General features: G+C 48.5%; 1 protein-coding gene across 2 annotated transcripts in view; it reads right to left on the bottom strand.

The window, feature by feature from the left end:
• GAD1 (glutamate decarboxylase 1) overlaps nucleotides 1-16,206 on the bottom strand; it is a 41,278-nt gene that overhangs the window by 24,154 nt on the left and 918 nt on the right. For both annotated transcript variants that reach the window (XM_047770446.1, XM_047770445.1), the window contains exons 2-5: nucleotides 13,491-13,553; nucleotides 7,597-7,755; nucleotides 5,372-5,614; nucleotides 835-925 (exon numbers count right to left, since the gene is read on the bottom strand). In XM_047770446.1, coding sequence (XP_047626402.1) covers nucleotides 835-925; nucleotides 5,372-5,614; nucleotides 7,597-7,755; nucleotides 13,491-13,553 — 556 coding nt within the window. The remainder of the gene's footprint in view (nucleotides 1-834; nucleotides 926-5,371; nucleotides 5,615-7,596; nucleotides 7,756-13,490; nucleotides 13,554-16,206) is intronic.

The raw sequence follows: 16,206 nt of genomic DNA, 5'->3' as shown, positions 1-16,206 counted from the left end.
TGGAGTCAATATGAAGTTTCACACTAAAATTTGAAATCTAGAGTTATTATTTCTCATGATCATGCTCTTAAATTGCATTACTTAGTTAAAAAACAATCGATCACGGAATTCTCATTGTGGCTCAGTGGTAACAAACCTACTATCCATGAAGACACAGGTTCGATCCCTGGTCTTGCTCACTGGGTTAAGTATCTATCTGGTGTCATCATGAGCTATGGTGTAGGTGACAGACGCAACTCAGATTCCTCGTTGCTATGTCTGCGTCATACGTTGGCAGCTGCAGTTTTGATTAGAACCCTAGCCTGGGAATCTCCATATGCCACAGGTGCGGCCCTAAAAAGAAAAAAAAAAAAAAAAAAGCTGATCAAGTGTTGACCATTAACTCAGAACTGTGATAAACCTAAAAGATTTTAAGAGAAAAGATGACTAGGGCAACTGTAATAAAAATTATTATAGAACCACTGGAATTGGACTTTTTTTTTTTGTCTTTTGTCTTTTGTCATTTTTGTTGTTGTTGTTGTTGTTGTTGTTGCTATTTCTTGGGCCGCTCCCGCAGGCTAGGGGTTGAATTGGAGCTGTAGCCACCGGCCTACGCCAGAGCCACAGCAACGCGGGATCCAAGCCGCGTCTGCAACCTACACCACAGCTCACGGCAACGCCGGATCCTTTAACCCACTGAGCAAGGGCAGGGACCGAACCCGCAACCTCATGGTTCCTAGTCGGATTCGTTAACCACTGCGCCATGACGGGAACTCCTGGAATTGGACTTTTTAATGCAAGAAGCCATATTCATACATCATTGCTGCTTACATGAAAATAATATGTAGGACTTACATATTGGTATTGGCAGTTGATGTCAGCCACTCGCCGGCTAAACCAATGATATCCAGTCCAGTGGAGAGCTGGTTGAAAAATCGAGGATGACCTAAAGAGATGAGTAACAGACAAGTATCAAAGCAACCTCATATTTTTCAAGCTGTTTTCAAAGCAAAAGCTCTGTTCCACTGGGCCACACTGATGGGACCTTCATCCCAATAGTCTAATGGGGCTGCCCAAGAATACTGGAGAAGGAAGAGCAGGTTGACCCACACTCTACCAGCTTTAGCATTGAGGATGTACCCAAGCTTCTATGTTTCTAAACCATGTTTTTAAACTAAAAAAAAAAAAAAAATCCAGTGTCATAAAACTAATATTCCGTCCAATATCATATTTGTTGATTTCCCAATGAGCTGCTCTGTTGTATTTATTTATATTTCATTACAAATCAGGGTGGGGTGGTCCTAGTTTTCTCCATAAGCATTTCAAATTTTAATTTAACATCTCAAGGATTTAATCCCCAAATCAAGGTATGCTGATGGAGGAGGCAAGGCAGCAGGCCTCAGAGTGGGCCTGTGGCCGTGTGGACCAAAACCAGGGAAAGTGCCAGTTCTGAGGCTGATGCTGGAGGGCGTGCCATCACTCTCTAAGTCTCTCTGTCAATCAAACACAACGTCAGGCATTGGTGTGTTTTGCCCACATGTAGTCAAGTGACTGTTAAACTAAATTTATTTATGGTGATGACCTGGCATCTGCTCTGTGAAACAGGGCAGACACAGCCTCATTCGCTCATTGAGTTGTTGGTAGAATAATTATTACTATGTAATTTGAAAGCCCTTTTCACCTCACTGCATGCTTTATCAGTCTTTGTTCTCAGCAATTTCAGGATTATTGCCAAGTTTTGGCCAACTTGGCGTTCACAGGAAAACTCAAGCCCACATCAGCAGGCTTGGCTGGGCTGTCATGAAGGAGTCAACGCAATAGATTATCTAGGGGTATGTGGCAGAGAACTGGTGTTAAAAAGATGTGCTGACTGCTGTGTTTCCAACGGAAATTGCTTTTGCCTCTGAAATAACTGTCAGCTAAAGTTGGAATGTTCCTCATCTAAATCCCCTCTCTGAGAAAGTCTATTCTTCCCTCCGTGTAATGGAGACTCATTCAGAATATCAGGACTAGGACTTCTTATATCAGAACATACCACTCCCTTGCACCTCAAGAGTCCTGAAAAAATAATGCTGATCTTTAGAAAAAATAAAAGAAGTCTAAATAGTAATCTTAGTGTAAAAACAAGGCCAGATTCCAGATATTCATTTAGCTTACTCTAAATAGCTTAAGCTTGTCCTTTTCACTCTACTCTGCTCAGTGCCAACAAAATCTATAAGAGCTCCTAAAAATAACTACTTTTGTTGAAATCCCTTACAAATATATATGCAAATCCCACTTGAAAACTTTTAACAACAAACATTTTATTTTAAGATAGGACTGAATCATTAATGCAATCACACTGTTTGACAATGTATCAAAACCCTGTGGCATGGCAGAGACAAAAGATGAACATAGACACAAATGCTCTCAAACAAAATGAAAGTATCTCATTGTCTATTCAAATGCAGAGGACACAAAGCCCCCTCCCTGCCCCCGCTGCTGCCATATCTTACTTTTTTCTTATGGCTACAGCCTAATGTCCCCAAATCCTATACCAGAATTTCTACCAAGTGACAAAATGACTTGGTCTAAATTTCAATTTCAACTCTCTATAGTCAATGAAAATACTAACAGATGATAGACGTGGTGTTGAGCAGCACAGGACTTAGAGTAATTTTTAAAGTAAGGTTTTTTAACAAATAAACTTCAAGAAAAAAAAGAGATGGAGGAGGAAATCCATTGATTAAGAGACATGTTAAGCAACTGTAATGTAGGGGACATATTTGGATCCTGAATCAGACAGACTGTAACAAATAAAACATCTAGGACATTAATGAGACAATTGGAAATGCGAATGCTATGTGATGTTAGGAACTCTAAATTTTTTTTGATGTACCAGTGATATTCTGGGTTTTTTAAAGAGCGTTGAGGATGAAGAACATTTACGAATGAAATAATGTGTTGGGGTTGGCTTCCATATAATATAGAAGAGAGAGAACAGAGTGGGGGGACAGGTAAAACAAAATTGGCAAGAGCTGATAATAGCTGAAGCTGGGTGTTGGGTATATAGAGTTTATTGTACTATTTCCCTTTTGAATAAATTTAAAGTTTCCATGATAAAAAGTTCAAAAAGGAAAACTAAGGAAGTTGGCATATCTACTTTGACTAATACATGGAGAATCTCTAAATACTGTTTCTTTTGCAGAAATCATTGTTAATTTGCAGAGACATTTCTAAATGCCATCATCACCTCTCCACAGACTGTACCCAGATCGGTATATTTCCATTCCTAAACTCAATTATTTTGGTTGAGCACTAATACCCTCAAAAAAAATCTTCCCCTGTGCGGAACACCCATAGCTTTACTCTATTGCTCCAGAAACTATATCTAAACTACAGACCAGCAATCAGGAACTGTGTTTTCCCATGGCAGCAACAGAACACTTTGCCAGGGTCCATACCCTGAGATGCAGGTGTCACTCTGCCTAAAGATTATAAACTCTACAAATACAAATTATCTGAAGAATAGGGATGGATGGCTGCAGGCTAAACATCCATGTGCATTCATACACTGGATTCTAATAAGAGTCCATGCTTCTCTGAGCATGTGATACTTTAATTTAGAGGGCAATAGGAATTGCTATTATGACAAATCCACATATTTTTCTCTGTGGGGCAACACTATTCTGAGTGATCATGATAAAAGTATGTAGCCTCAGCTCTCTGAGGAAGTGGATGCGTTATGATGGACAAAATAAAAAATACTGAACCAAAGTTAGTCGAGCTGAAACATACATGGAGAATTCTGATTCTTTTTTTTTTTCAGCCAAATAACACTACTTGATCTCCATCAGGAATAGATGAGCCATGAGACCAAGGTGTAATGAAACTGAAGACCATGCATTTCTTTAAAAATCAAGCACAGACTTTAATTGAGTCTTGTCCATCCTGCAGGTAGTCAAGGAATCTGCACTTACTACAGTGGTGTTGGCAGACCTCAAAAGCTGTTTGGGATTTTTTTCATTTAAAAATGTCTCTCTGGCCAGCCTCATGATTTCATTATAACACTTGCTTTCGACATCCAATAGCCTTACTTAGCTCTATTACCACAATCTTCCCGGTCATATCGTTAAATGACTAGGAAGAATGAGCAGGATAATAAAGGAGGGAGAGAGAAAGGAAAAAGAACAGCAGGCCTTAGGGGCTCAGGGGCTCTCCTGTGGTGACATCTATGCTGTGGACGGCCAATTTCTGTTCATCTGTCTGCCCAAGAGCTCAGGAAAGCCAGGCTACAGTGGGGAAAGATGGGAAAAGAAACCATGGCTTCATTCCTAGGCTTGGAGAGGGCCAGTCAGAGAACCCAAAAATCCTTGAACTTGAGGCTATTGGAAAGTCACCACTTTGGTCAAGACTGCTGAATAGAGAAGGTTCCTAGAACATGAAAAGGAGGCAAAAGGGCTTTCTCCAGGGTTCCTTATTGGAGATGGGATTTGGTGCCCCAGGGTATCTAAACTCCAGAGGAGGGAGTGGAATAAGAAGGGTGTATATGTGTGACTTTTGGCCTAGCCCATAGAAAGTGTGCTGGGTTGAATTGTGTCCTGTAAAAGATACGTTCAAGTGTTGACCCCTGGTTCCTCTGAGTGATTTTATTTGGAAATAGGGTCTTTGCAGATGTAATCAAGTTAAGATGAGGCCATTCTGAATTGGGGCAGGCCCTAATTCAAAGAAGAGAGAACTGTGGACACCCACACACGTGAAAAATGTCATGTGACGGTGAAGGCAAAGTTTGGAGTGATGCATCTACAAGCCAAGGATCCTCTTGGATCCTTCCCAAGAGTCTTCAGAGGGAGCATGGCCCAGCAGACACCTTATTCTTGAACTTCTAGCCTCCAGAACTGTGAGGGAAGACATTTCTATTGCTGTAAGTCACCTAGATTGTAATAGTTTATTATGGAAGCCCTAGGAAACTAATCTAGAAAGCAAAGGAAATGGGTCTGGTTCTCCCCAGTTTCAGGGACAGGCAAGGGTAGGATTTATTGGAATGAACTAGGCATGAAAATGGAAGAGAGAAAAGAGGTAAGAGATGGATATTTCTGCCCTATTTAGCTTGGGACTAGCCTAAAACCAAGAATGAAAACGCTTTATGCAGAACTTGACAGGGAACCCTGCATTTATATCTTTTAAATCAATTTTTACAACACTAAATAAATGATGATGGGCTTTTGCTAGGGTCGGGCTTTCCCCCAGCCGCCACTGCATCTGGTCCTTCTGTGGTCATGGATCGCTTTGCTATATTTCCTCACCAGGGCTCATGTTTCTCCTTCAATAGGACTTAGACATCCTGGCTTCTGGCAAAGGTCTAACACGGGGCAAAGTTGCCACCGAGTGTCCACCTGGATTTCACCCTTACCTGTGCGGACCCCATATTTCAGGGTGTCTCTGCAGTCAACCAGGATCTGCTCCAGGGACTCGGGGTGGTCAGAGAGTTCCAAGTTGAAGCCCTCCATGCCTTCCAGCAGCTGGTGCGGGTGATGGAAGTCCAGCACCTTGGTGGAGCGGTCGAATGTCTTGCGGACATAGTTGAGGAGTATGTCCACCACCTCCAGTAGGAACTGCACGGTCTGCTCCTCCCCGTTCTTAGCTGGAAGCAGATCTGAGGGAGGAAAGCCAGTGAGTGTTTATCACCTGGCTCATATCTGGGTTTCCTTAGCTAGGAATCCCTAATATCCATGATGTCTTCATAGACTGAATTTTCTTCCCAGAGACACATGCACAGTGAGAATCTGATGTGCCATCTCACTAGAAAAATGGACATAAGCATGTACATGGAAATTCTGCATAGACTCTCTGAGGGTTCACAGACTTTCTGATAATTAGGCTGCTCATAAATGGAACACTCTGAGAAACCACCAGCATCCTGCCACCTCAGTTGTCCATCTGGGCACCTGTCAGGTGTCTGATGCACAGGGCTTTTCTCTTGCTCCCTTAGTATCAGGTGCGTCCCTGTACATCTGGCTTAGATATTGGGCTTCTGGTTTGGTGTTACTATGTGCTTGATCTGTTGCTGGTGGAGGGAAAAGGTTCTGTGGGTAGAGGCTGAGGTTCCCCTGAAGAGAGTGGTTCTTTAGGCTGTCCTTTTTTAAAAAATTTTTTAATTTTTTTAAGGTCTGCACCTGCGGCATATTAAAATTCCCAGGCTAGGGGGCAAATCGGAGCCACAGCTATTAGCCTATGCCACAGCCACAGCAATGTGGGATCCCAGCCTCGTCTGCGACCTACACCACAGCTTACAGCAATGCTGGATTCCCAACCCACTGAGCAAGACCAGGGATTGAACCTGCATCCTCATAGATACTAGTAATATTGGTTTCCACTGTGCCACAACGGGAACTCCCTTTAGGCTGTCCTTAGATAGAAAGCTAGAGCCAGAATGCAAGGCTCAGGAAGGTGGAAGATGGAACTCCTGCCTTTCTCTTGACCTTATCCTTTTGGGCTTGGACTTCGGGATGCTTGGAGGTGACTGTGGGTTCCAGCCTCTGTTAGGCAGAGTTAGGCTGGGGGTGTTGCCAGGGAGGAAAGGTGTAGGAAACTCCAACTGAAGTTGTCAGCCACAGCTCAAGAACAGCTCAAGGACATCATATGGCTACATATGATGCTCTGTGTCTATTCCTTGGATCATCTCTCTAAGGTTTAGTGAGCCTGTGTACTGTTCTGGTCTGGCCTCCATTGCTTGTGTTCCTGGAAAGGGGTGGTGGTGGGTTTACCTTTGAGCTGGTTGGGAAAGACTGGGAAAGCACTTCCTGAACCTGGGTTGTGGGGGCAGCAGTAGTGAATGGAAGATCTCCAAAAGGAAAATGAGTTTCAGGACAGCATTTGGCTGTGAGGTGCAGTGACACAGTGTCCCCACAGGGTGATTTTGTTGCTGCTGCCACCACCATTAGAGAATAAGTGCTATTAAGTGAATCACTGGATTTTCGTATGTGAAAAATTTCTTTGGATTCTGAGATTCTATGAATCTATATTTTCCCTGCAAGTGTCTTTAGAGTTGGCTGTTTAAATGATTGCCTTCAACCAGCTTTTGTTTTTTCTGTTTTCTTTTCTTGTCTTTTTTGTCTTTTCTAGGGCCGCACCTGTGGCATATGGAGTTTCCCAGGCTAGGGGTCTAATCAGAGCTGTAGCCACTGGTCTTTGCCAGAGCTACAGCAATGCCAGATCTGAGCTGCATCTGCAGCCTACACCACAGCTCACAGCAATGCCAGATCCTTAACCCGCTGAGCGAGGCCAGGGATCAAACCCGAAACCTCACAGTTCCTAGTCAGATTCGCTAACCACTGAGCCAAGAAGGGAACTCCTCATCCAGGTTTTTTTCTTTTTCTTTTTTTTTTTCCATTCAATGAACTTATTGCATTTATAGTTGTCTCATCCAGCTTTTGGATGATGGAGACCTGGACAGTAGGGAGGAAGGAGGGAGTATTTCACATTCAAATGTTGGAAAAACAGTTTTGAAATGGGTCAGACAGAGTAATGACAGATTTGCTAAAAAGAAGTAAAATTTCAGGAAAAAGTAAAGACGCTCCAATAAGGAACCTATTGGACAGCACCAGGGCTGGGGGAGGGGCTGGGGGTGGGGACTACCTCGAGCGAACAGGTTGGAGAAGTCGGTCTCTGTGCGCCGGAAGCGGCCATCCCTGTCGCTGTTTTCACAGGACAGTAGGTTCTTGGAGGACTGCCTCTCCTTGAAGGCGCTCACAAGCCTGCTCTTCTCTTCCAGGCTGTTGGTCCTTTGCAGGAAGCCTGCAGCACAGGAAGCTGGGTCAGAGGAAGTGCCCCGAAATGCCAGCCTCTGAGGGTCAGATGCTAGCCTGGGTCGACTCTCCAAGCAGGGTTTCTCCTGAGAAGAAGCTGAGTGTCTGAGTTTTATATGTAAGGGCTCTGGCACTGCTCGCCTTCAGGCGGGGAGGGGACAGTGCCAAGTGTCATCAGTGGCACAGACCCAGTCATGCAAGAGAGGAAAACAGTAAGTGAAGCCCATTCTCCTCTCTGAACATGACAGTGAACGCAGAATTAAGTCAATTGGACAGCTTCCACTCCAGTAACCAGCCCCAGGATGGGGTTTTAAAGGAAGGGACTCAAACGGAGAGGATGCTGCCAGCACTGGGTTTATGGGCTGTGCAACTGGAGGGAGGAGGAGGTGACGACCAGCAGAGGCAGGAGGGGGTGGGGACCAGTACTGAGGATTGGGGAAGATGCTTTTCTTGGGCATCAGGTAAATGCTACCAGGGTTGAATGTAAGTTTGATTCTTCTGACCCAAACTTGAGGTGCCACTTTTCCTGCAGCACCCTGTCTCCTAGAATAAAGCTATTGGGGAAAGAGACAAGAAAAGCCTAAAATTGTATGTGTGGTGACATTTAATTCTATAAATACTTACTGAGCATCTATTGTGGAAAAGATCTGTGCTAAGCATTTAGGATGGGGAACCAAGAGTAATGAGACAGTTCCCCTCTTTTCTAGGAGCCTACAGTTTGGCAGATGGTAACCAACAATGTAATGTAGCTAGAAAACCATCCACGAACTTGACAGAGATGAACTCTGAGCCCAGGGTGGGATTCAAAGTGCCTCCCCTCTGCCCCTCAGGAGCAGAAATCTCTCCCACCCAAGGTGAGCAGTACAAATACCACCAGCAGCAAACCCAGAAGCAGGCTGAGCCAAAAGCGCTGGAGATTCTGCCAACCTGAAGCACATTTCCCCCCTCGGTACCTCTGCCCGTCCCCTCTGGAGCCTGGGGCCTGCAGGCCTGGTCCTTCCCTCAGCATCCCCTCTAATTCAGCCTCAATCTTAGTATGACATGCAATGCCCTGAAAAGAGGACGAAAGTGCTAAGCTTCTTGCTGACCCCAAAGCTGTCTCTTGTAGATACCAAGATCGCTGGGGAGCCACGCAACGTCACAAGGCAGGCTTGGAGGGAAGTCCCAGGAGGTTCAAGGAGAGGCGAGCTACTCTGGGGAATTCAGCTTTATTTCCCCAGGACTGCAATTCAGTGGTGGGGGGTAGAGGAAGGAGGGATGCAGGGGGAAGGCTGTGTGATTAGCATCCTCCCACTCGGGTGGGGGAGGGCTATTTCTGGAGGGAAGAATCAGAAGGCAGGAGCACCAGGCCTTTAATTGTTCCCAACTCCTTTTAAACTTATCACTAAAGCCCCACAGGACATCAAAAGGGGGAAATACACTGTCACAGAGCTCCACGCTTGGAAATGAAGATGGGAGGTGTATTCCCTCCCTCACCTCTTCTCCTCCTTTCTGAGTCCTCCTCCAAACCTCTCGAGTCCAAAACCAGAAGCCAGCACCTATTTGCCAGAGGGGTGCATGATCACCTGGATCCTGAGTGAGACTGCTCCCCCGTGCCCAGAACAGACAGCTGGGGGACCTGCCAGGCTGACAAGGCCAAGTCCATGTGCCGTAATGGAGACAAAGTCCTGCCTAGCTGAACTCCTGCTCCACAGGGCTCTGACCTCTGGTTGGCTTGGACTCATTCTCTGGAAAATTCTTAAGTCTCTCTGCCTTAGCAACTCCCTTCCTCTGGGAAAGGACCTAGGGCTCCCATTTGGGCTTCAGATATTTTCTCCAAAGGAAGGCTGGACACAGGCTTTCCCACAGGTGTCCTGGTAGAGATAAAAGATGACAATTTTGACATAACTTTAAACCTGCATCCCTTTCCTGGACCACTCTTCCTGGAGTGCACTAGGAATCAGTGTTTTCTACATATCTTGTAATTATCTTATGAAGAGCACATTTACACTGCATTATAATTTGCATTAAAAACCATTAACTTGCCAGTATAAACATTTAATGTATATACTATAGGAGTAACAATCTTTTGGAAGGTATTTGTTTTCTAAAACATTGGGAGCCTCACACACACACAAAAAATAATAAATAAAAAATTAAAAAAAGAAAAAAGAAAAAAGTCAATGACCCAGGTCTCTCTGGACACCGAGAGACTCTGGAAGGAACAGTCTGCTTCTCCAAGGATGATGAGGTGGTGAGTAACAGTGAGGTCAGTGCTCTGACAACCTTCCGGGCTAGCAAGGGGTCCTGGAAGCAGAGGTCCCCAAGACTGAAGCAGACTGTTACTCCCTCTTGCTTTACCCCTCAGCTGTGAGGACACAGTTTAAGCCTCTGAGTAACTGGTAACTCAGCTCAACATTCTTAAGAGGCAGATAGGCACGCCAAGGAGAGCCAATGCTGCATTTGGCTTTGGGCAGGTTGTGGCGAGCTTCAAGGGCAGAATAAGAGGCAAGCCAAGTCATGACTCCACCTCTGGACCAACGGGAGATCCCACTGCTGGTTCCTCAATGCTGCCCCAGACTCAAAGGCCTCATCAGCCCTGTGAGTCGGGGAAAGTGTGAGGAACTTGAGTGCACTCAGCTCAAGACTGCTGTTTCCAAGTGGGGCTTTGAGCTGTGCCTGGCAAAAGAGCAGATGGCCCAGGGGGCATGGGAGGCTGAAAGCCCATACCCCCTGCTCTCGCTTACCAAGCTGTAGCACGGAGCTGCATCTCCCTAGTGGAGGGGCTCTTTTCCTGATTTTTCTGGGCCAGCTCTCTCCCTACCACACACACTTTTTTTTTTTTTTAATTTCAATAGAATCCATGAATACAGAATATTTGAAGTCGCTGTATGTTTAAAAGTTGGCAACTGACACAAAATTAAACACACACATTACAAGCACGCACACATACTCTGCATGGGCTAAATAAAACAGCTCAGGACTGTAATTGGCAGCCGGTTGGGGGCCTCTGCATAAAGAAGTGATTGAGGCCCAAGGACACACTGCAAAGATAGCAGAACCCAGAGCCAGAATTTAGGGCTCCTTGCATCTCCTTCTATTTAGGTCATGCCACCATGCCTGCAGCCATCCCACTCTATCTCTTGGCAAGACCCTCCATTTCTTCTGGCTGATTGCTCTCCCGGGGGGATTCTGCCTCCAGAGGGGTTCTGCTGGTGAGACCAGGGGCTTTCCTTTAGGCTTTGTTTATTGGGAGTGGAGGGTGGGGATCCAGAACAGGGGATAGGAGAGTGGGTGGGGGTTGAATCTTGGCAAACACACTGAAGATGCTTAACAGGAGTCATCCAGGGCAATGGATTTGGAAGTGAGAAGATGACCATTAGCCCCTCAGCTGTCTTAAGGTGAACAGTCAAATCAACCTGCATAATATTGGGTCAAGAGGGCCCCCTTCAAGCCCATGAGGACCTGGGATAAAGGGAGTGGAAGAATCTGTGTGGAGGACAGGAAGGGGCTGCGGATTTGGGTCAAAACCAAAGACTGCACTTTGCTTCGGTAACCAGATTAAAATGGAAAGCCAGAGTTGGCCCAAAGTATGGAAAATAAATCCTCCTGGTGTTCTGCCTTCTTTCAGAATCAAACCTAACGTTAAGTCTCCTAACCGGTGGCCCTCAAAACAAGGATTTTAGCAGAAAGCAATTTCCCCTCAACACACTACCAGCCCTCTCCTGTCACAGGGGTTGCAACTTTCCTGAAATCAGTACTGGGGAGGTGGGTAGAAACAGAGAAGAAACTCCCGAGAATGGTAGCCCCTAAATGCCCAAGAGCCCTCTCTCAGGGGAAGGTGATGCAAATTTCTATTCCTTTAACCCTGTTCCTGCACACCTATGCCCTGACCGGGGATGCGCCTGCCCCTTTACCCTTTTCGGCACTTCAGGTGCGTTCTCTGAAGGGCCTTTAGACTTTTTCTTCTCCCCGACTCCAAGGGCTTGCAGTCGGGGCAGCAGGGGACACCACCCCGGGGCCGAAGTCAGAAAGCAGGGATAGGGAATGGATGAAAGCCGCCCGCCAGGCAAGCCAAGTTCCGCAGGGAAGGCAGCCCTCCTCCCAAACCTCTTCCACCCTGTCCTCGACCGTGGCGGGCGCCCTGGGCTCGCTCAGTTCTGCCTGCCCGGCTGCATGACAATGACGGCTGCTGAAGCCGAGCGCCACAGCCGCGGAAGGGACCTGGCGCGAAACGGGCCATTAAGCTGGGAATGGCGGCTGGGGGGAGGGGGCTATTTATAGAACAAAGCTCGGCCAACGCCAGCTGCCCCCGCGCAGGGACCTGGCCCCAGCCTCGCCCCTCGGGCCTCGAGTGCTGGGGAGAGGGCCAAACCCCAGGGCCTCCCCGCCGCAGGGCTAGGCTTTCCCTGCAAATGGCTGGGTCCTGGAGTTGAGCAACACTTCCTCACCGTAAATGCTTCTGGGATCAAGGGGACAGAGCTCCAGAAACGCAGGGTGGGCGCCGCGCGGCCAATCGGGGAAGGGAGGGCGACTCCCATAAGCTGCTAAATAGCCCCTCTCCTTCCAGCCACAAACTGCCGCCGCTCTGGGGTCCCCGGTTGCGGGGCAGCTGGGAAATTCAGGCCCAGAGACCACCCGCTTGCCTGCTCGCTTTCGGGAGCTCCCGGCGCTGGGCGGGCGGACAGGCGGCGCGGGCTCCGCCGCTATCTCCCTCGTGCAGCAGCTGACGGATGGCCCTTTAATAAGCCCCTCGTTAATCTTCCCCCGCCTCTCCACCCCCAGCCCGGGGACGTCCGTATTTTCTGGCCCGATAAGGCTAGAGATTTTAGACGGTGAAATGTAGCAAGGAAAGCAGGTCCTCATTGTTCAGCCGGAGCCACTCAGCTGTGTCCCTTCGAACAAATTTCCTTTTTTCCTTTAAAAAAAATTACACCCCTTGGGCGTTTTCATTTCAGACCCTCATGTCTCCGGAGAGCAGTTTTTTCTCCCCTCCAGCTCCCAGATCTATTTTCCTTCCTCTCTGGCAAACGTACCGGATACCCCTTTCCCTCTTGCGGCTCCCCCCACCCGCCCCGCCTGCCCCCTTTCCCTGTCCTTCCCTCCTCCAACGACAAGCACAGCAAACCCTCGATCTTGGGCCGCCTACACCTCCTCCAGGCAGGCCACCGAGGGCTGCAGGCAATCTTTTCTCTTGGCCTCCGAGGCCTCAAAGAACGAAATCTGAATCCGTTGTGACATCTCGGGGCAAAAATGTTCAGCCGAGAAGGCCACTTTCAAAGCGTGATGGTAGAGCGGAAAGGGGTAAGACGTGTCAGCCACCCCTAAGGCGAATATCTCACCTTGGGCTTGCTCTTCTGGAAACCCAGACCTTTTCACACCGCCTTCGGGACAGGCAGGCCCGGCGCCGGGATCAGCACGGCCCCCGGTGCGGGGCAAGAAAGACCGGGCTGCCGCGCGGGGGCGCTGTGCTCGCGCTCGCGCCCGGCTGGGGAAACCCAGTGGTCTCAAGAGGCCCTGGGGACTCCCTCGGAAAAGGTACCTCAGGGACTTATCAAGAGGGGAGAGGAGGGTCAAGACCAGTAAGAGGAGCGTCTTCTCCGGGCGTCGGGCTGTAAACACTTTAGAAAACCAGACCTAAGAGCCAGGATCCCCTTCCGCTTACGTCCCAGTCCCACTCTCCCAAACCCGCGAAGCCCGCTCGCCTCACCGTCCAGCGGGGCCCCAGTAGGCCCTTTCACTTACCGCAGATCTTCAGCCCTAGTTTTCTGGTGCATCCATGGGCCACGCCACACCAGGTGTCATAGGCTAGAAAGCAAGAGAGGTGCGATCAGTGAGGCTTGTGCTGTCGGAGACCCGGCTGAGGGCAAAGGTTTTCTGGGAAAGGTGGGGACAGGTCTTCGCCTTTGCGGCTCAATCCAAAGCTCCTTCCCTAAAGGAGCAAAGAGCCAGATTTTTGGGCCGACGACGGGCAGACTGGGGTGCCCATCTGCAACCCACCACACTCCCTTCCCGCTCCTACCTCAGGTACAGAACAGTGTCTCTGAGAGACCATGTACCCAGCGCCCCACCCGGCCTTCAAGTGACCCCAGTAGAGCAGCAGCCGAGGCGGGGTCTGAGTGGGGCAGGGCTGACCCCACTTGGAAGGGGCCAGGCCTGCCCCTCGGAGTTGCCCAGCCCCACCCGCAGGCCCTGTCCCTTGGTCTCCACCCTGCAGACTCAAAGGGCAACCACTGCAGCCCGGAAAGGGAACACGGAGACATCTGGGACCAACACGTCTCATAATTTCTTGGCGGGTCTCCAGCGGAGTGGCAGCTTAAAATAAACTGGCATGAAATGGGGTCGCGGAAGAGTTCAGGAATTAATTGGGTGAAAAATAGTATTTGACTAGATGATCGGGCTCGCATGGCTGCTCTTCAGTGGGTCGGGGGAGTTGGTAAGACAATAGTGAGCCTCCAGTCCTTATCCTCTGCCCTCCCTTCCTAACCTGCCCCTCATTAACCTCGGACATCTCGGATCTGGAGCAAGGAAGGCGAAGGGAATCAGCCACTTTTTCTATCTGGGTCTGAATCACCCGCCCAGGCACCACTGTATTCTCAAACTCCTACCCTTGGGGTTCAACTTCCAGCCAGGAGCAAAGGATGCCTGTGGAGCTCGTGCCTAGTGGAAAATTCTCTTCAGATTCCTCAAAGCAAGGCTCCTCCAATTGCTCCCATCCCCCACCCCATCCAGCCTGGTGCCTTCAGCCAGCTGCGAGTGTTGGCTGTGATAAGGAAAGTGACATCCATTAAACCCGAGGCATCACAGAGCCCCAGCAGGGTGAAGAACTAGCCCGACGTCAGTGAGACAGCGTGTCACAGATGGAGTTCCTGCAACAGACAGTAAATCGGTGCAAAAGCAAAACTGATAAAGAGCTATTTCCACTCGATAGAGTGCTTTCATTTTAAACACCAATTCACCTAATCCTCATAACATTACAAAACAAGACAACTATTTATCTAAGACTCATTTTACAAATAAAACCACTGATATTCAGAGAGGCTAGCAGTTTTGCAAGGTCACTCAGCTGTGGCGACGGAGTTCATACCCATCGGACTGCCTTGTAGAATTGAGGATTACGGTGAAAGAAAGGGAAAGAGAGATGGGGAGAGGAAGTGAGAGAGCCCCTTTGATACAAAGAGAGTAGGGAAAACTGAGTGGCAGAGGGCGATGAGAAAAGGGTCTCTGGAGCAAGAGATGGAGCAAGGTTGTACAATTGAGCAAGACCACCTCCCAGGAGGCCTTGGAGGTGCTGACAAGCAGAGCCAGCTGGACAGGCAGGGCTCAGCAAAGGATGTGTCTGCAAAGGCTGTCGAGAATGAGCCAGGATGTTCATGCCCTGCATCTGGGATGTTGTGGGGTGCAGAAGGCATTCTTAGGACAGGTGCTGCAAGCTCTTCTCAGGCCCCATCCTCAACTACCTTCCCCCACCTCCCCCGCTTGTGGAATTTCAGACATGCCAGGCCAAGTGAAAGCTCAGGTCAGCGCCTCTGCTGGGTCTCTGACCCAGGGTTGGGCACATGGGCTCCACCACTGGCTGCCTCTGGGAAGCAGGTGTGCAGGAGGGGTGTAGGACTCAACGGTAGGTGAACACAGCGGCCACCCAGCCCTGCCAGGCAGCAAAAAAGGGGAAGGAAATGTGGAGAGAACTGGAAAAGAAATCCATCAAGGCCAGATCAACAGACAAAGACTTGCAGGCCTTGTGTTTCTCTTGGTCTGTTCAGACCAGCACTGGTCGCCAGTGCCCGGCTCACGTGCCACTAAGGCTGGCGGCTCTCCCGAGCCCCTCTTTGTTGTTGTGGGTAATTGTACCTTGCCTGGGGATGGGGAGAGAGGGAGCTGCAAAGGGAACTGGAATGTAGCTTGAGAATTTAAGAGAAGGCCTCCTACCGGGAAGCCAAGGGCAGCACCTAGGGGTTGGACAGAGTGCTTACCCAGTAACAACCCCCTCCCCTTCGTTGATGGGAACAATTGACATTTTCTCAAGCTTATAGGAAGTGCCATAAAAGCAAAGCAATAAGCCCTCCTTCTAACCACACAGCCATCCCTAAAGCTCTTTTTATATAGAAATTCTGGGGCCGTTACTGTCTGGAGCCATATATATGGAGGGAGCGCATTTCAATTCAAATTGGAAAAAGGAAAACAACGCCCACATCTCCGCGCCTCTACGGAGAGGTAGGAAATCAATCTGAACTAAAGACATCCTGGAAACGGGTTGAGGAGCTGCACAGAGCTAAGGGTGGGGAAGCAAAAATCTCCCCACCCCTTTTAAATCAGCTTCTCCTTTTCTTCTCTCCTCTTCCGGACATGTCAATTGTTGACAAGTCTTCTGCCCCAGAGCAAAGAGAGCATTGCTCTCTCCTCCTGCCCTGGCAAACCTTCTGATCTCCTCCTGGTCCCCTACTTCTTGCCACTCAGGATG

The sequence above is a fragment of the Phacochoerus africanus genome, chromosome 3 (genome assembly GCF_016906955.1).
Source record: "Phacochoerus africanus isolate WHEZ1 chromosome 3, ROS_Pafr_v1, whole genome shotgun sequence".
Lineage (NCBI taxonomy): Eukaryota > Metazoa > Chordata > Mammalia > Artiodactyla > Suidae > Phacochoerus > Phacochoerus africanus.
Note: the sequence above shows the minus strand (reverse complement) of the source record. Positions and strands in the feature narration are given on the sequence as shown.